The sequence below is a fragment of the Neoarius graeffei genome, chromosome 23 (genome assembly GCF_027579695.1).
Source record: "Neoarius graeffei isolate fNeoGra1 chromosome 23, fNeoGra1.pri, whole genome shotgun sequence".
Lineage (NCBI taxonomy): Eukaryota > Metazoa > Chordata > Actinopteri > Siluriformes > Ariidae > Neoarius > Neoarius graeffei.
Genome location: NC_083591.1, coordinates 14,947,247 through 14,967,438, shown reverse-complemented (window position 1 = coordinate 14,967,438; position 20,192 = coordinate 14,947,247). Strand labels below are relative to the sequence as shown.

Genomic DNA, 20,192 nt, shown 5'->3' with positions numbered 1-20,192 from the left:
TGTTTGTCAGCAATCCAAGTGGTGAATATTCGCAAATGGGTTTGGGAATACTTGAAGCTCATGGAAGCATTGCCATCAAATGCTTCATTTTCATTGATAACTGATTGCAAAGCATCGTGAGCTGTAATGTGACTGTAGCCTTATATACAATAAAAAAAAAAAAAAAAGTCATAAGGAGAAAAACTATAGAATACCACACAAAAGTCTTACTTCCATCAAAGTCAATGTCCCATTTTCCTCCCTTTTTTGGCCATTCCCTCTCATGCTGCAAATTTTAACTTGCATAATTCTTGATCTTTTAATTCTTGACCTAGATTTTTGTCAAGAGCAGAATTTCCCACCCACTCCGATACATCACCACTACAGTATAAAAAGCACTACTGATGTCTATCCTTAGGGCATGTTTAGTCTGAACTGTGTGCTCTTCAAAGCATTCCCTCACAACAGCCTGCTGGAGAGTTCAAAGCACAGGGGCTTTCAGAGTGTGCACGCCGGTGTCTAAGAGCCCTTGTGGTGTTAATATGTGCTTTAAAGAACAAATGTAACTTAAAGGAGAGAATGCATCTCATCGTCGCTCTTAAATGGTGAAGCGCCAAACCATGACGTAGCATTTCTATACATCTCATCTCATCTCATTATCTCTAGCCGCTTCATCCTTCTACAGGGTCGCAGGCAAGCTGGAGCCTATCCCAGCTGACTACGGGCGAAAGGCGGGGTACACCCTGGACAAGTCGCCAGGTCATCACAGGGCTGACACATAGACACAGACAACCATTCACACTCACATTCACACCTACGGTCAATTTAGAGTCACCAGTTAACCTAACCTGCATGTCTTTGGACTGTGGGGGAAACCGGAGCACCCGGAGGAAACCCACGCGGACACGGGGAGAACATGCAAACTCCACACAGAAAGGCCCTCGCCAGCCCCGGGGCTCGAACCCAGGACCTTCTTGCTGTGAGGCGACAGCGCTAACCACTACGCCACCGTGCCGCCCATTTCTATACATTTCCAAAAAAAAAAACCCACACAGCTGCTCTACAACGATGCTGGAAATGTTCTTGGCATCGGAGTTCGTTCACTGTCATCTTAAGCCTCGGTCACAACCGGCCGTACGTGCTCCTACGGCCGGTCTACGTGCAAAAAACGCAAGAAATGCATGGAGGGCGCGCGTGTGACGTGCTGATTTTCGAGCCGTAGACTGGCCGCAGAGGTTCTTTGTCATGTCAAACAAACTCTACGGGTGCTTACGTTTTTTTCAGGTTGCAAGACAAACTTACAGCCAACGTACGTCTTTCTCCACGAACAAAAAAGGCAGCGATTTGGGAAACGCCAAAAATCGCACGGCCAAAATAAAAAATAAAAACAAAACCCAAAAACCCACGCATCCGGTTGTGACCTAGGTTTTAGCTGTGTATCAGTTGTCCTGTGTGCACATTTTTTTTCCTGATCCAGGAAGGGCATTCTAAAGCTTGCCATTTCTGATTAACAGCTGGCATGGCCGGTTTCCTTCAATTAAATCTGTACGTGTGAACTTTGTAAACAATTTCATACGATGACTTCAGATGAAGAAGAGACTCAACACGCATGTTAGTAGTGATGGGCATGAGGAGTCGACCAATCAAGTAACTGCTGTGCAACCAAAATTACACTTAAAATAACAGATTAATTTTTGTTGGCTCAACACAAAAATTAATTGGTACCCTATGGGTACATGTGGCTACTGCTTCTAAATAAAATAGTTTCCTGATCCCGTGTCCATACAGTAAATATAGCATAGATACATGTAATTAGTGATCTTCACCTCATCTCTTGCAAGCATCACCAAGCTGTGAGCAGCATCAGGGTTTGTAGTATTTTGGTTACCAATTTTGTTTACTGTGTTTTGTTCAAAATACAGTGCTGTGAACTAGATCCATTTTCAAAATCGTAAGAAAGCACTTGTTCATGAATTGTCTCAGAAGCATTATTTAGTACTAATGAGCACATTTCGTTTCACAAGTGTAGTGTAAAGACTAAAATAAAATTTTAAATTAAAGCGAATAGCAGAAGTTTGAGATCAACCTCTCAATATATCTGCCAAGAAGCTTAAAAAAAACCCTTACCAAACCTTTCATTTGACCTTTCAGAAGGACCACACAAAAGCTCTGATTATCAAAAGGTAAATTTTCTTAAAATAAACACCACTTACTTGATATTGAATCAGCAGCCTTGGCGAACCATGAGGTGAATTTCGCTTATCTTTTTATATGCCGATTATCTTCCGATACTACGAAGTTATAACGAGGTTTCTCTTATTACTTTGCCCAGGATGGAGTCCACCAGGGGGTGAGGTATTGTTTTTGGTTGGGTTTCTTACTCTCTCTTTTTTTTTTTTTTTAAAACGATATTACGGGAAAATGGCTGGATACAAGATAACAGAAAACGTCAACGTGCATAACTATTCACCCCCCCCCAATTTCAGTACTTTGTAGAGCCACCTTTTGCAGCAAGTCACTTTGGATAAGTCTCTATGAGCTTGCCACATCTAGCCACTGGGATTTTTGCACATTCCTCAAGGCAAAACTGCTCCAGCTCCTTCAAGTTAGATGGGTTGCGTTGGTGAACAGCAATCTTCAAGTCTGACCACAGATTCTCAATTGGATTGAGGTCTGGGCTTTGATTAGGCCGTTCCAAGACATTTAAATGTTTCCCTTTAAACCACTCCAGTGTAGCTTTAGCAGTATGTTTAGGGTCATTGTCCTGCTGGAACGTGAACCTTCATCCCAGTCTCAAACCTTTGGTCGACTCAAACAGGTTTTCCTCCAGAACTGCCCTGGATTTAGGGCCATCCATCTTTCCTTCAGTCCTGACCAGCTTTCCTGTCCCTGCAGATGAAACATATCCCCACAGCATGATGCTGCCACCACCATGCTTCACTGTAGGGATGGTGTTCTCAGGGTGTTGGGTTTGCGCCACACATGGCATTTCCCATGATAGCCAAAAAGTTCAATTTTTGTCTCATTTGACCACAGAATCTTCTTCCATGCATTTAGGGAGTCTGCCACATGATGTTAGGCAAACTCCAAACGTTTTCTTAAGCAATGACTTTTCTGGCCACTCTTCCATAAAGCCCCACTCTGTGGAGTGTATGGCTTATTGTGGTCCTATGGACAGATACTCCAGTCTCTGCTGTGGAATTCTGCAACTCCTTCAGGGCTACCTTTGGTCTCTGTGCTGCCTCTCTGATTAATGCCCTCCTTGTCTGGTCCGTGAATTGTGGTGGGCGGCCCTCTCTTGGCAGGTTTGTTGTGGTACCATGTTTTTTCTATTTGATGATGATGGATTTGATGGTGCTTCAGGGGATCCGTTTTTATAACCTAACCCTGACTTGTACTTCAACAACTTTGTCCCCGACTTGTTTGGAGAGCTCCTTAGTCTTCATGATGTTTGGTTAGTGCCTCTTGCTTAGTGGTGTTGCAGCATTTATATATAACATTACACACACAGACTATGTGACTTAGATTGCACACAGGTGGACTTTATTTCACCAATTATGTGACTTCTGAAGGTAATTGGTTGCACCAGAACTTTTTAGGGGCTTCATAGCAAAGGGGGTGAACACATACCGATATGCACACGCCAATTGTCAGTTTTTTTATATAAAAAAAAAAATATATATTTCTCTCATTTCACTTCAACTTAGACTATTTTGTGCAGATCCATTACATAAAATTCAGATTTAAAAAAAAAAGTAAATTGCAGGTTGTAATGTAACAAAATAGGTAAAAAGCAGGGTGGGAGGTTTGAATACTTTTGCAAGGCACTGGATATGCGCTATATTTGCTGTATGGACATGGTATCAGAAAACAATTTTATAAGCAGTAGCCACATGCACCCATAGGGTACCTATTGTTGTCGCGATATCATCCTTCATATTCATCATAAGTGCTACCGAGCAAGGTTTGTTTTGCCTGGCAACACTTGTTTCATTTCTGGTTCTGATTGGTTCCGAAGTTTATCAAGAAGTAATACGGGTACTCGAACTTGATCAGGATAAATGCTGATTGGTTATGAAGTTTCACGATTGTTACACTCATTCTTACAACACGATGACATACAGTCGCGGCTACTGTCTTGCTTCACTTCTGAGGCAGTAGCCACAAATGCATCAATAAAATATTTATATCTGATGTGAAACTGCAAACTTGTGGCAAGATCATGCTCCATATCTGCATTATCATGAGCTCAATAGACAGAGTTGCTGATCAGTAATGCTGCCAATCGCATCTTAACAAAAGCAAGGGTGTCAATACTTATATCTTAATGAACAGACAACGGTGAATGAAAACCTTGGAAGTAGCAGGAGAACTGAGTGCATGGATTACACAGAGGCCAAATCATGGGAATGATATGCTCAGAAGAAACAAAAACAAAACCACCCCACCACAAAGGGGGGAAAAAAAAAAACCCGCTCCAGCAATGGCGAGATGACTGCACAGGTTGAGTTCACAAAAGGTGACGCTGGCTTATTACAAAACATGAATTGTAACGAATACATTCCACTAGAGCAACAAGACTCACAGTAAGACTGGCAGGAACTCCTTTAAACTAGAGAAAGCAAAATATGTGTGAGGAGACTGCTGAATCTTGCCAAATTAATGCCATCTCCAGAGCACGCATTCAGAGCCTTAAAAAAATAAATAAAATTCTACAGCCATCTGTGTCTGGGGAATCCAAGACAGCACAACTGGCCTGTCTATTTACAGTGATGCTGGCCAACTGGGAATATTTGTCTAGACACGCAGAGTTGGGCAAACACTTCTATCCTCAAGGATCGTCTGTTAGCAACGATCCATAACATGAGTAAAATGACAGCTGTGATAAGAAAATTACAAAATGAAGGTATAAAATATTACAGAATTGTGATTCGAGTACAAAATATAAAACCGGGTTGCGTTTTCAGTTTACTCAAAAGTCACTTGTACTGTAAAGCAAGAACCAAGTTATATATGGACATCTGAAAGCGCCATCGAGAAGTATCGAAATAAAAACACAGAGTGCACATAGATGCGGAGAGAGAGCAGTATGTGTAAACAGGTGCCTGTATGTGTACAAGAAGCATGCCGAGTGCCCAGAGGGCCACAGTCTTTGCAAAATTGGTGGCTGTCATTGAGGATTATTCTGGCATTTCGCAGCAAAGAGGATCCGTTTTCCTCGAACTAGTCGTGGCAACGCTGCATCAGCTCTTCGGAAAGGTCACCCGGCTGTAAAACTATCAACACGTAAAAGAGAGCTAGGGGCTAATCATGCCCCATGAGAGAAGGGCACTGCCATCTTCTGCTTGCAGAAGTATATTTTTAAAGCTTTCCTAATTCGTGAGCTGTGTCTATGTGCCAATTTGCAGAGCTGAGTTCATGGCCAGTTTCTGCCATGCCATGTCACAGCATCAAGTTTCTTCTCGCACCCAGATGCTTTCTGCTGGCCAGAGGACAGTGATTCAGAAGCTCCAAAAATAAAGGCTGCTTTAATTTTAGGAAATGAAAGAAAGAAGTGGTTCTGAGAATTAGAACATCAGCAAGCTTCCGATATGACCTTATGATGTGTGATTCACAATGTAGTGTACCATATTAGATCAGACACTATTTTTATGCTTGTTAAGTAAAGAAATCAGTAGGGAAAAGCCAAGGGAAGTGCAATATAACACTCCCAATTCTGTCTGAACTAAGTTCAGGAACAGGCTGGGTGCCTGAATGAGAGAATGTGTCACATACACGTGTGTGCATGTGTGCTGCAGGAAAATCCCACAAAGCATGTCTGATGATACTTGAGAGCATTTGTGCATTCGGTGTATGAAAGCTGATGACCTGGGAAGATGCCAAGGCATGCGTGTTAGGACAGGGAGGCTTACACACACAAAAAACATTTATTAGCTCTATGAAGCAGGCCCTATAAAACAAGTTTTCCAAACTTTGTCATGACCCGATTCCTCTTATCTGGCTTTAGACACCCAATTTAAACAAGAGTGCTCCGAGAGCACAATATCCCCCGCTGGCAACTATGCCATAACTCTGGTAAAATACGACTGAATTGGACGAAATTACAATATGCATATTATCTATATGTAACAAAGAATCCTGCCAAGTTTCGTGAAATTCCTCCAAAAATTGTGAGAGGAGTTGATTTCAGAAGGTGAGTACCCTTCCCAGGATGGATGGACAGACGTCACCACGACATAATCCCCCTTCGGGCCTTTCGACCAGCAGGGGATAATAAAAATTGTGAGGGAAGTTGATTTTAGAAAGCAAGCACACCTTAATGAAATTGCCAAAGTACACGTCTGGTAATCAAGGGCATAACTCTGGTAAAATTTGCCTAAATTAAACAAAATTTCAATATGCGTATAACTGTCATATAACAAAGCCTTTTGCCAAGTTTGGTGAAATTCCTCCACAAGTTGTGAGAGGAGTTGATTTCAGAACGTACACCCTCATGAAATTGTCAAAGTTATTTAATCAAGGGTCAAAACTCTGGTAAAATTTTCACAAACAAAAATTAATTCATAACGTGTATTACTGTCTAACCAGGCCTTTTGCCAAGCTTCGAGAAATTCGTCCAAAAATTGAGAGGAGTTGATGTCCGAAGGCGAGCACACCTTCATGAAATTGTGAAAGTACAAGGTTGTTAATCAAGGGCTGTAACGCTGGTAAAACGTGACCGAATTGAACAAAATAACAACGTGTACTACCGACATATCAGAATGTCTTTTGCCAAGTTTTGTGAAATTCCTCTACAAATTGTGAGAGGAGTTGATTTCAGAATGGGAAAAAAAAAAAACCTCATGAAATTGTCAAATTATAATCGCCAATCAAGGGCTGTAACGCTGGTAAAATATGACCGAATTGAACGAAATTGCAATGTGTGTATTATTGACATATAACAAAGAATCCTGCCAAGTTTCGTGAAATTCCTCAAAAAATTGAGAGGAGCTGATTTCAGAAGGTGAGCGCCCTTCCCAGGACGGACAGACAGACGGAAATTGCCATGACTTAATCCCCCCTTGGGCCTTTTGGCCAGCAGGGGATTAAAAAAAAAAAAAAAGTTTATTTGACTTATAGACTTCCTATCAGCTCAAACCAGTCTGATCATTCTCCTCTGGTCTTTGGCCTGTAAACCCTCCACTCACGGGAGGTTTTTAAAACAATTGTTTTTTGTCCCATTCCGTGTAAACTCCAGAGACTGCTGTGTGTGAAAATCCCAGGAGATCAGCAGTTTCTGAAATACACATACAAACCCATCTGGCACCAACAGCCAGTCAACAGTTAAAGCCACAGTTTTTGTTTGAAGTGAACATTAACTGAAGCTCCTGGCCTGTATCTGCATGATTTTGTGCATTGTGCTGCTGCCACATGATTGGCTGATTGGATAAATGAGCAGGTATACAAATGTTTGTACAAAAAAAAAAAAGTCTACACACCCCTGTTAACATGGCAAGTTTTCGTGATGGAAAAAAAAATGAAACCAAGGTAAATCATGTCATCAAAGTAAGCCACACGGAGGCAAAAGGAGGAAGGTGAAGGGGTTAGAGAAGCACTATGTTTAGCACCCTGAAGCTGATTATGGCAAGCCATCTGGCCATCATGAGACCTCAGGGTTACACAGACACACTACAAGCACTAACCGTCAATGCCGTTTTAAAAACAAGGGTTTCCTGTTAATGCTACTGTAAGTAGTACAAATATTTGTGTCTAAATGTTTCTAAAAGGTTCACAGCAATAGCCAAGTTTTTAAGGTTGTGTGCAAAAGTTTGTAAGTTTAAGTCCCAGGATGTAAAGAGAGCCAATGTTGGGTCCTTGAGTAATACCATTCACTCCTTTAAAGGTAATTCCCAACATAAAAAAAAAGGAAGGAATAAAACATGATAGGACATGCAGTTATATGAAAATAATAACGATGAGGTGGTGTGATGCCTTAATTACCCTTAAGCTGATTATTTTTCTATAACGCCATACGTTTTATCCATCCTTTACTGCAGCAATTTGTCAATGATTACAATCTTTTAAATAAAGACCACCACGTTTTATTCATTCCATAGTTACATTACAGCAGCTAGAAACCGTTGTTCCCTCACCTGTCCATTTTTTGTCTCTTGAAAGTATTAAGACAAAAAGTACAGATTGTGTCCCGTCATTAAAAAAAAAAAAAAAAAACCCACAAACTCTGATATTAGACGCTCCTTCCATAAATGTGACTTAACCTCATTATAGAAAATACCATTGTATAAAAAACACACACATTTTAAAATTCATTTTTTGTGAAGCGTCCATGATCCAAACCAATCTACGAATTGTTACTATAGAAATAACATTAGAATGAGTGCATTAATAGAAACCTTACAGCCAGGAACTACGTTACAGAAAATCAATCAACACCTCATGACCAACCAGAATCAAGCATTCATCAGAGCTGTGATATTAAATAATAAACAAGGAAAAATAGATATACAGGGTCATTGTTGTATACTGCCACCACGAACACAGGTTTGGGTTTGAACATTATAGTGACTGAACTGAACACTTGTGGACTGAAAGCTTTGTATTTAAGAAAGTGTATTTCATACTGGTTTCTTCTTTTACAGTGAAGCAGATAAATAAAGACCACTTGTGTTATTAGTGCCCCTTGAGTAGAGACTCTTCACTGATGAACATGAGTCAAGTTAATCATATTACCGTATTGTAAAGGAGGCCAAAACACGATTTTTAGTGTCCGCCTACAGTATTTGCCCTGATCATTTGAAACATCATTTGTAATTTTCAGAGCCCATCATTCTGAAACTTATGAATAGCAGCATTTTTGCTTTAGGAAATGTAAAAACACACACCAAAAAAAACCTCTGCATTATATCTGCACAAGTCTTCTAAAATTAACGGGCTCTATAATTATAATCACCTCACCACTGTCCGCTTAAAGCTAGACTGCCTTTCAGGTTTTTCAAGTATAGGTCATAAAAATAATTTTCCCCGACACCCAATTATTTTTGTTTAGTGGACCGAAAGCTACTGAATTCTAATCACAGACTTCCAATTTTATTAGGGTTTTAAAAAAAAGAACAATGGCCCTAAATTCTCCGCTATTTTTGCCTGCTTCACCGTGACGCAATACAAGATACTACGTCATGCATCACGTGGTGGGCTTTCCCCATTCGCGCAAGGAATTGTGGGACACAAATTTGAAACAGGAGAGAAAAATGGAGGACGCGAGTGCGTGAATGAAATGTGAAAGACCGACTACAGTAACGGAAAGCGAAAAGAAAAGATGTTGTGAAGGCAAGGAAACGCAGGACCAAATTAATAAAATATCGGTGTGATCAGCTGTTCGTTTAGCGACAGAATGATGGAACTGTTCGTGCAAGGTCAAAGGTAAACCTGCGCATGCGCACACGGACTTCGTCTGTCTGCGCAAAGTGAGCGATTTCATGCACATTATTTGCTTTAATCCCCTCAAATTAAATAACTTCCCAGCCACAGAATGGCCTGTTTTTTAGATATTACAAAAATAAACCTATCACAATGACCAAATTTCAGAGGGAACCAAATTTCACGGATTTTATGAAATCGAAAGACCGTCTACTTTGACTAACAATAAAACTAACCAAATACTTCATCTGCCAACCTGTTTTTTTTTTTTTAAAAAAAACAAAGTCTAGCCTACACATCCACAGCTTCATGTGCCGAGTTCCCAGGAGAGTCTTTAGTCCGGTTGAGTAGGAAAGCAGTGTGTCTGTGGAACAATGTTGTCCAGCCATCTAAAAATACCCTCAAGGCTAAACATAGCTCTGCACCAAGACCCCCTGCTACACTCCTCTCTCCACAGTGTTCAATAACCCTCGTAACTACTTTGCCAGTAAAGAGGCTCAGGTTACACCATGGCAGGTTTCCATCACGACCTTGTTCAACTCCCTGCGCTGGCATTGTTATTTTAACTGCTGCTATGTCCAGATGGCACAATGCTGCCTGGACGCATATTCGGGTCCTTTCACTCATCAGCCGGGACGGAGTGCATGAGCAACGATCTGACGAACCGGACTGCGGTGCTGGATTTGGAATCTTCACTATGGGAGTTGTGAACATCTGGAGTGAAGCACATGGCTCACCGGACAAGCAAAGGGAACAAATGCTATGGAGTCCAACATGTTTTCAAATGATCCATAAAAATACACACACCAAATGTCACGCAGTGTAATGGCTCAGATAACAAGATGACATCCATTCCGTTATACATCTGAGTTAGGGCTGTGATGGTATAACAGCATGACAAGGAAAACTGAAATAGTTATACTGTCAACATTTGCTCGAGCATGCAGATGATGCCATAAGGCTATTTCCAAGTGTGAAATATACGAGATAATATTTTAAAGGGGAAAATGAGGAAATAGAATATTTCAATATACTTATATCTGAACAACTGCTCCACTAGTTGTGGCAAAGATGATTATAGCATGATATACAGTGACACGGGGTGGGGGGTTAGTTTCTCCACCTGCACTCTGGATATAAACTGGACGGGTGCTACATTTTGATTGATTTTTGTGACTATTTGTATTGCGGAAGCATGAACAAGGCTTCATGCTAGCTTTCAGTACTCACTCTGTGCTCGTTGCGGCGGGCTACACTTGTGTGGGCCTGACCTTCTCCCCTGTGTCCTCTGTCCCGGCCATCTGTGATACTGGGCATGAAGCCGTGGTTGAAGGGATCCGAGAAACCCCTCATCATGTGGTGCATGCGTTCGTTGTGCGCACGGAAAGGATCACTAACACACAGAGTAGAAAACAGCAAACATATCGGAGTGTCGAACACAACAAAATGCATGGCACTCGTATACAGGCATTAAGAATAGGAGACAGATATAAAAAAAGATATACAGGAAGAGAGGAACGCTTACCTTGCTGAGCTAAATGTAACAAAAACAAGGGAAAGAAAGAAAGGAAGGGGGGGGGAGACAGGTTGAGAATACGCCCCAAGAGAACACATGACAATACATATTCATCTCATCTCATCATCTCTAGCCGCTTTATCCTTCTACAGGGTCGCAGGCAAGCTGGAGCCCATCCCAGCTGACTACGGGCGAAAGGCGGGGTACACCCTGGACAAGTCGCCAGGTCATCACAGGGCGACACAGACAACCATTCACACTCACATTCACACCTACGGTCAATTTAGAGTCACCAGTTAACCTAACCTGCATGTCTTTGGACTGTGGGGGAAACCGGAGCACCCGGAGGAAACCCACGCGGACACGGGGAGAACATGCAAACTCCACACAGAAAGGCCCTCGCCGGCCCTGGGGCTCGAACCCGGACCTTCTTGCTGTGAGGCGACAGCACTAACCACTACACCACCGTGCCACCACAATACATATTGGTTTTTTTTTAATCCATATTTGTTTGTTTGAGAACACACACACACACACACACACACACAGGATACAAAAAAAGGATCTAAAAAGGTAAACCTCAGTGAAACGCACATGAGGTGCTAATGATGTCTGAGCTCCGACACCTTTTGTTTAAAATTTTGGCTAATAAATCGCCATGAATATATATATTTTAAAAGCATAAAATGCTTTAATAAGGACTAAATGTCACTATGGAAAGCCTAGAACTACCACTGGAGGGCAGGCGCTGACTGGGTGTATTCACAAATGTACAAAACGAGCAATTAAAACACGAGCCTACATGACATCTCCGTGCTGGAGTTTCATGTCACGCCATGTCATGTCTGAAGTACGCCATATGACAACACGTGCATTTCAAATTATGAGCTGATAATATTTCCTTACAATGCGAAAGCCAGTGTTACATTACATTGAACTTATTTGTTGTGTCCAGCATGAACAAGTTGTCGTAATTAAATGCCATAAAGGTAAAACAAACTCGACGCTGCGTGATAATGGAGCTGGATAACATTAGAACATCTCATCTCATCTCATTATCTCTAGCCGCTTTATCCTTCTACAGGGTCGCAGGCAAGCTGGAGCCTATCCCAGCTAACTACGGGCGAAAGGCGGGGTACACCCTGGACAAGTCGCCAGGTCATCACAGGGCTGACACATAGACACAGACAACCATTCACACTCACATTCACACCTACGGTCAATTTAGAGTCACCAGTTAACCTAACCTGCATGTCTTTGGACTGTGGGGGAAACCGGAGCACCCGGAGGAAACCCACGCGGACACGGGGAGAACATGCAAACTCCGCACAGAAAGGCCCTCGCCGGCCCCAGGGCTCGAACCCAGGACCTTCTTGCTGTGAGGCGACAGCGCTAACCACTACACCACCGTGCCGCCCCACATTAGAACATTTCCATGGCAATTTTTACGTTAGCGCAATTGACAGGTTTGCCAAGGACTTTCTAGCCTAGAGTCTGAAAATGCGCATTACAGGTTTTAACATTCTTACGTTATGTTTGTTAAGATCATGACTGTATTTAAATATATATCATTACTGTATAGTAAATCTGTACTGAAATGTACTTTCTTTTCTTTAGTCATGGAATATGGCAGTAAAGAAGAAAGTGAAAGTGATAATTGATCTACTGCTTAGAAGACCGAGATTAAATCCTGGAACTGCCAAGCTGACAATGTTGGGCCCTCGATTAAAGTGCATATCCTGGACCAATTTAATGTTGTTGTTTTTTTTTATATGAAAGTATGTCCCTTTACACACTCATCCAGAAGGGTAATTTTGCACAAGACCATCTGTCTACAGCAGAAAAAAAATAAAATAACAAAACACGTCTGGAAAAATCCCAAGGGAGTCTGGAGCCAGATTGATCCAGATTTGTGACGTCACGTGTGGAAGCGCCAGCAGGCTGCGAGAGCTTGGACGGTTTCAGTGCACAGTCTGTGTAGACCAAGTTTAGCAGCTCGTGATTCCGCATTGAAATATGGAATTGTCGCCTGAGCGCAATGTTACTTCACCTTTGGATGAAGAATATAATGAGATGTCAGAATTGGGGCTTCATCTGTTTGGATTTGATGATGATTCAAGAAGTGAAGACGATGGAGACAACACCGGGGATGTAAATAACACGGTGGTGGAAGGGCCATGGCCCTACCGGTTTGAGCCTCCTCGGTGTGATCGGCAAACAGCCCCGAGCCAGGAAGACGAAGAAGAATCTCAAGAAATGGATACAGGAGAACCCAGGGCCAAGAATAATGAATGGCAAGATTGTTCAAGCAGTATTTTATCAAATTCTAACCCAATAATGTGTAGTTAGTGGATTTAATTCCGAATTATCGGACTTTGAAAGTACCGATACATGGGCGATAATAGACACACTTTCCATGTGCGGTCTGTTGCATGTTGCCAGTTTTTCCGGGTGCCTTGCACGAAGCGCTCCCATTTCTCTCTCATTGTCCGGTTTTTTGGAAAACGATGAGTACTAATCCCATCAAGATTGGTGTTGCTACACCCTCCTACGATACATCTGTTAACCATTTTAATAAATTATGTGAAAACGTTAAAGAAACTTGCAGAAAACCACCAGGTCATTTTCTCATAAACAAACCAGCGCTGACGTAGGATTCAGAAGGAGGCGTCCCGCACGAGACGTCACGAAAATCAACGTTTGCTGGGAAATCCAAATGGCAAGTTTTTTCAGAGGTGGACCAATTCGCCTCAAATGGCTTGATTTCAACTGAATTTTTCTGGTATTGCGCAAGGTAAAATAATTGCACAAAATGTGACAGATATTTGACCAAAGTTTAATATAAAAATAAGAGAATTACATTGATCTTGCTCCAAAATATACCCAAGATGTACCCTTTAACACTCAAATGCTCAGCTCACATGCAAGATGATTTAAATCAAAATCACCCAAATAAACATATGATTTTTTAAAAAAATTATTAATATCAGATCTGGATAGAGAAGTACATAGTGTTAGAACCTTCAGAGGGGATAAACTGGGTATGTTGTTGTGTCTAGGTTTGGACAGCTGTTCCTAAAATCTCATCTCATCTCATTATCTCTAGCCGCTTTATCCTTCTACAGGGTCGCAGGCAAGCTGGAGCCTATCCCAGCTGACTACGGGCGAAAGGTGGGGTACACCCTGGACAAGTCGCCAGGTCATCACAGGGCTGACACATAGACACAGACAACCATTCACACTCACATTCACACCTACGGTCAATTTAGAGTCACCAGTTAACCTAACCTGCATGTCTTTGGACTGTGGGGGAAACCGGAGCACCCGGAGGAAACCCATGCGGACACGGGGAGAACATGCAAACTCCGCACAGAAAGGCCCTCGCCGGCCACGGGGATCGAACCCGGACCTTCTTGCTGTGAGGCGACAGCGCTAACCACTACACCACCGTGCCGCCCTGTTCCTAAAATATGTTTTCATATAATGAAAAATACTGTTATAATAATATTAAAATCACAGCCCTGGTCAGAGTTACTTGCTGGTAAATTCAGCTCAGAGATCATTAAATCTAAAGTTTCAGATCGTGATGAATTTCTCTCTGATGCATAAATGTGACTTATTTTCTCCCAGAGGAGGTGATAAGGTTTAGATGAGTGAGAGATCGAGATCTGCACATTTGTTTAGTTGTTGGTCATGTGTGTGTGTAAACTGAGATACTTGCACTCTACATGCAGGGCTCCCGCTGGCACTCGTCACGCTTGTCACTGACTAACAATCCATCAGTGACAAAGAGAAAATTACTAGCAGTCGTCACAGTGACGAATGTATTTGTCATCTTTATCATAAGTAATCTTTTCTAGAAATCCCTCCACAAATCCCTGTTTGCTGAAATCCAACCCCACTGAAGAGACTTCCCGCAGTAGACCTCCTTGTCTCCACTGGAGTGTGGCTGTGGTCATGTGGTTTGAAATGGGTAAACAAACACCTACACACCTCATGCGTTTGCATGGATTATCTGTATTCGTGAACTACAAAGTCTGAGATAGAGCTCAAAATGGTACATTACTGCACAGCCTATGGCTGCAGTAACCATTCAGTTGATAGACTACTATCATTTCATTCTTTTCTGAGCAATAGAAGACTTCAGGAGGTAAGAAATTATCAAATTTACAAACAAATTCACATTGGTTGGTAGTTATGTGCGCTGTAGCATTGAAACCTTCGTTTACTACACTTCGTGGACACTTGCAGGGTGGTATGGTGATATAGTGGTTCACACAGTCACCTCACAGCAAGAAGGTTCTGGGTTCAAGCCCAGTGGCCAACGGGGCCTTCCTGTGTGGAGTTTGCATGTTCTCTTCGTGACTGTGTGGGTTTCCTCTGGGTGCTCCGGTTTCCTCCAGAGTCCAAAGACATGCAGGTTAGGCTAATTGGTGGCTCTAAATTGCCCATGCGGGTGTGAATGGTTGTTTCCCAAGCCCAGAAATGGGAGGGTTATGGCAGGAAGGGCATCCAGTGTAAAACTATACTCCAGTTAATATGACGTGGATCAACAGGGTCCATATGGACCCCGCTCTGGCAACAGTGCTGGAGAAGAATAATAATAATTGTGGACACGTCATTTTATTGAGGTTTTTTTTTTGTCCAAATTGTACCACTGGCGGGGCGGCACGGTGGTGTAGTGGTTAGCGCTGTCGCCTCACAGCAAGAAGGTCCGGGTTCGATCCCCGTGGCCGGCGAGGGCATTTCTGTGCGGAGTTTGCATGTTCTCCCCGTGTCCGCGTGGGTTTCCTCCGGGTGCTCCGGTTTCCCCCACAGTCCAAAGACATGCAGGTTAGGTTAACTGGTGACTCTAAATTGACCGTAGGTGTGAATGCGAGTGTGAATGGTTGTCTGTGTCTATGTGTCAGCCCTGTGATGACCTGGCGACTTGTCCAGGGTGTACCCCGCCTTTCGCCCATAGTCAGCTGGGATAGGCTCCAGCTTGCCTGCGACCCTGTAGAACAGGATAAAGCGGCTAGAGATAATGAGATGAGATGTACCACTGGCAGTTAGCACTGTCGCCCAAAAGCAAGAAGGTCCTGGGTTCTAGCCCAGCGGCTGGCGAGGGCCTTTCTGTGTGGAGTTTGCACGTTCTCCCCGAGTCTCTGTGGGTTTCCTTCAGCTGCTCCGGTTTCCCCTACAGTCCAAAGACATGCAGGTTAGGCTAATTGGTGGCTCTAAATTGACCGTAGGTGTGAATGTGAATGCTGTTTGTCTATGCGTCAGCCCTGCGATAATCCGGCGACGTGTCCAGGGTGTACCCCGCCTCTCGCCTATAGTCGGCTGGGATAGGCTCTAGCTTGCCTGCGACCCTGTAGAACAGGATAAGCAGCTACAGATAATGGATGGATGGATGCACCACTGGCTGCACTAGCCGAGCTATTAGCAACCGCCATTTTGTATTTGTGTTTACCCATTTCAGATCACGTGATCTCGAGTCTGACTGCGGGAAGCCAGAGTGTAAGCAATAAAAATTGACTACACATAATGACCAAATGAGCACCAAGCTTTTGAGCAATCACAGTGTGAATTAATCGGCCTGGTGTAATGATCTCTGAGTGAGGAAGTTTTTGGGTGGGACTCAAGCCACAGAGGTGGCACGTTCAGAGCCCAGACTGGCCCCTAGCACACCAGACAGTGTGTCAGTAATACAGGGGTCGGTGAAAAGAAGAAAAAGGAGGAGGAATGAATGAAAAAAAAAAAGAAAAAACCCCACCCCCAAACCAAAGTGCTGTCAGCTGGTAAGTGACTGGAGGGAGCTACGTTTTGGGGGCGTGGCCTGTCGCAGCTGCTCACAAAAGTATGATGACGTATAAAGCTCGGTGTCATTCTGTGTTCGGTTTGGAAATCGACCGGAAATTCAGATTCCAAGACTCTGTTCAATTATAACTCAAGTGCTGTGCTGAAGTAAAGGCTAAAAGGAGTCCCAATACCTCTTTTAGACAACTCAATGCTAAAATAACCTCTTTAGTTTGAGGTTTATTTTTTTCCGCGGTCCAAATCCTGCGCTCTGATTGGCTGGCGGCTCGTTCGTTCACAACAACAAACAGTAGAATTTTTTTTTAAAATCAACGTTTATTTCCGCATTTCTCAGGAGAATAGCATTAATTTCACAACATGGATAGCGATAATGACAGTGTTCACAGCGAAAGCGAGTTTTACTACCCTGAGGAAGACAAAATAAAAGGTTAAACATTTCAGGAGAAAGCTAAAAACGTCTCTAACTTGAGCAAAAACATGGCTGAATCCTGAATGACTTATTTGTATAAATAGGGGACTACATAGGCGGCAAATTGTAGTTGTTTTCCTGCCAAGGAAGTGCACTTGTATACCGAGGACGACGCAATTTGCATTACAGCCGTGAATGAGGATTCAAAATAGCATTAATTTTACAGCATGGACAGCGATAAGGACAGTGTTCACAGCGAAAGCGAGTTTTACTACCCTGAGGAAGACAAAATAAAAGGTTAAATATTTCAGGAGAAAGCTAAAAACGTCTCTAACTTGAGCAAAAACATGTCTGAATCCTGAATGACTCAATTTTGTATAAATAGGCGGCAAAATGTAGTTGTTTTCCTGCCATGGAAGTGCACTTGTATACTGAGGAGGAAGCAATTTGCATTACAGCCGTGAATGAGGATTCAAAATGGCGGCTCGGGTTAGTTTTCCCTTTCGGGCGAAATGTTATTTACCAGTTTAAGGTCGGTCCGTATGGTGAAATACCGTACTTTCAAGACCTCGGTGCACAAGGGGTCCAAAATCAACTCTTACTGGAGTCTAAATGTTGTCTGTAATGGAGAGGCCTAGCTGTGGCTACAAATATTTGAGTTGTGCCAGTTTGGTTGGTATAAACCTGTGTGAAGTCGGTAACTAAGAAGACAAAAATACAGACTAATATTTATTTCTGTTTTTCAAGGAAAAAAAATATCCCAGAACCCTGTACATGCAGTGAATCACAGAAATAAAGAGACGGTTATAAGACATTAATAATGTTTCTGCTGGTTAAATGTCCGTTATAAAGCCTAAAGCTCGAGGTTTCTCGAACCTTCTGTCCACCTGCTCTCTCTCGCGCGCGCATGCGCACTCACCACCTCCCTGAGTGGAAGCTGCTCATGTTTAGCTCAATAACCTGCGACAACAGGTGCTGAGCTCCAAACTCCCACACCGCGGAGTCCGGGGCGAACTAATACAACTGACCAGGATATTCAAACACGGTTTTAAATTAATGTAAACACATTTCGGACTCGGCCAGAATTACTAGATAAACAAAGAAAATGTGAAACTTACGAAAAGAAAGGGTCATCTTCAAAGTCCCTGAGGAAGCTGTTGAACATCTTCGCAGGTTAGAATAAAGTTTATCTAAACTGTAATAAGGTGTAAAGATTCCTTGTCAGACGCGAATGCGCTGATTATCGCGACTCGCTGGTTATTAAAACGCTCAGGTCGTCCTGTCAACTAACACGTGATCTCAATCCAGACATCTGATTGGCTGGCTATTCTCGGGTACTGCCCCCTGCTGCTCTGAGCGTCGGTCAGTGTTGTCTCTGGCGCCATGGTAACGTGGGCTGAATAAGTTTCTAGAAAAGTCTGAACAGTCCATGTTTAATGCTTAAAACTTAATTACAAAGAAAAGAAAAATAAATAGCGCCTAATTATCGCAGTTTTATGAACATATTACCCAATATATGTGCCTAATTAACATATTAGACAGCGATTTGCATATTAATCTAAATATTCATATAATGCCATGATTAAGTTTTTTGTTCCTGAACTTTCTACCTCAGATTCAACCTTTTATATAATATTTACTTTTACTTTTCCTAGTAAAATTGCTCATTATTTATACTTGGTTAGGTTTGTGTTAAAATCTTTCTATCAAGGTGAACAGTAAATTAAATTAGTCTTATAACTGTAATTTCTTTCCTTCTTCACCAGTGATTTAAAAAAATATTAACTTCACATCAGTGACTCAGATCCCATGGCTGTAATGCTTAGTAAAATTAAAGGCGTAATAGTCCAAAGTTAAAGTTCTTTACTTGTACGGATAACCTCAAAGATATACTAGAATCCGTAGCCACTTATCCTGTTCTACAGGGTCGTAGGCAAGCTGGAGCCTATCCCAGCTGAGTATGGGCAAGAGGCGGGGTACACCCTGGACACCCAGGTCATCGCAGGACTGACAGACACAAACAACCATTCACACTCATCAACAGTCAATTTAGAGCCACCAATTAGCCTAACCTGCATGCCTTTGGACTGTGGGGGAAACCGGAGCACCCGGTGGAAACCCACGCAGACACAGGGAAAGCATGCAAACTCCACACAGAAAGGCCCCCATCGGCCGCTGGGCTCGAACCCAGGACCTTCTTGCTGTGAGGCGACAGTGCTAACCACTACACCACCTAGAATACCATGAAAAAGTTAATTTTTTCATAATTTAATTCAAAAATTTTGATGATTATGGCTTATAGTTCATGAAAATCAGAAATCCAGTATCTCAAATTATTTGAATTTTTAGAGTTTGAGTAAAACAGTATAAATACTGTGTATCTCTTGGTCTAGTTCAGTACACACAACCACAATCATAAGGAAGACTGCTGACTTGACAGTTGTCCAGATGATGATCATCGACACCCTCGACAAGGAGGGTAAGTCACAGAAGGTCATTGCTGAAAAGGCTGGCTAGAAAAGGTGCACAAGCAACAGGGATGACCGCAGCCTTGAGAGGATTGTCAAGAAAAATCAATTCAAGAACTTGGGAGAGCTTCACAAGGAGTGGACTGAGGTTGGTGTCAGTGAATCAAGAGCCACCACACACAGATGTCTTCAGGAAAGGGGCTACAACTGTCGCATCCCTAATATCAAGCCCCTCCTGAACCAGAGACAATGTCAGAAGCGTCTTACCCTGGGCTAAGGAGAGAAAGAACTGGAGTAATGGAAACACGTGGATTTCGAAAAAACTCTCAAATATCGCAAAAACAAATACACTCACATGAGGTGGTTTTACAGATGATTTGACAAAGCAATATTATGCATTTGATTAAACATTATCACGGCTACTGAGGCAGATGCAATCGAAATCTGTGCCAAAGATCACATCTCACAGATCCCTATGACTATTACAAGAGGTGAAAACCCAGCTTTAATGACATATCATTCAGTGGAAAAACAAACCCATTCACAATTGTGTTTTGTCAGCTTTATTTATTTATTGCTTCTTTTTTGGAAACCTGGCTAC

The 20,192-nt window shown here is 42.5% G+C and overlaps 1 protein-coding gene across 2 annotated transcripts in view; it reads right to left on the bottom strand.

Annotated features, from left to right (window-relative positions):
* mlf1 (myeloid leukemia factor 1) overlaps positions 1–18,409 on the bottom strand; it is a 34,920-nt gene extending 16,511 nt beyond the window's left edge. For both annotated transcript variants that reach the window (XM_060905270.1, XM_060905272.1), the window contains exons 1-2: positions 18,242–18,409; positions 10,627–10,789 (exon numbers count right to left, since the gene is read on the bottom strand). In XM_060905270.1, the coding sequence (XP_060761253.1) occupies positions 10,627–10,789; positions 18,242–18,288 (210 nt within the window). In that variant the 5' untranslated portion in view covers positions 18,289–18,409. The remainder of the gene's footprint in view (positions 1–10,626; positions 10,790–18,241) is intronic.
* Positions 18,410–20,192: the final 1,783 nt, after the last annotated feature.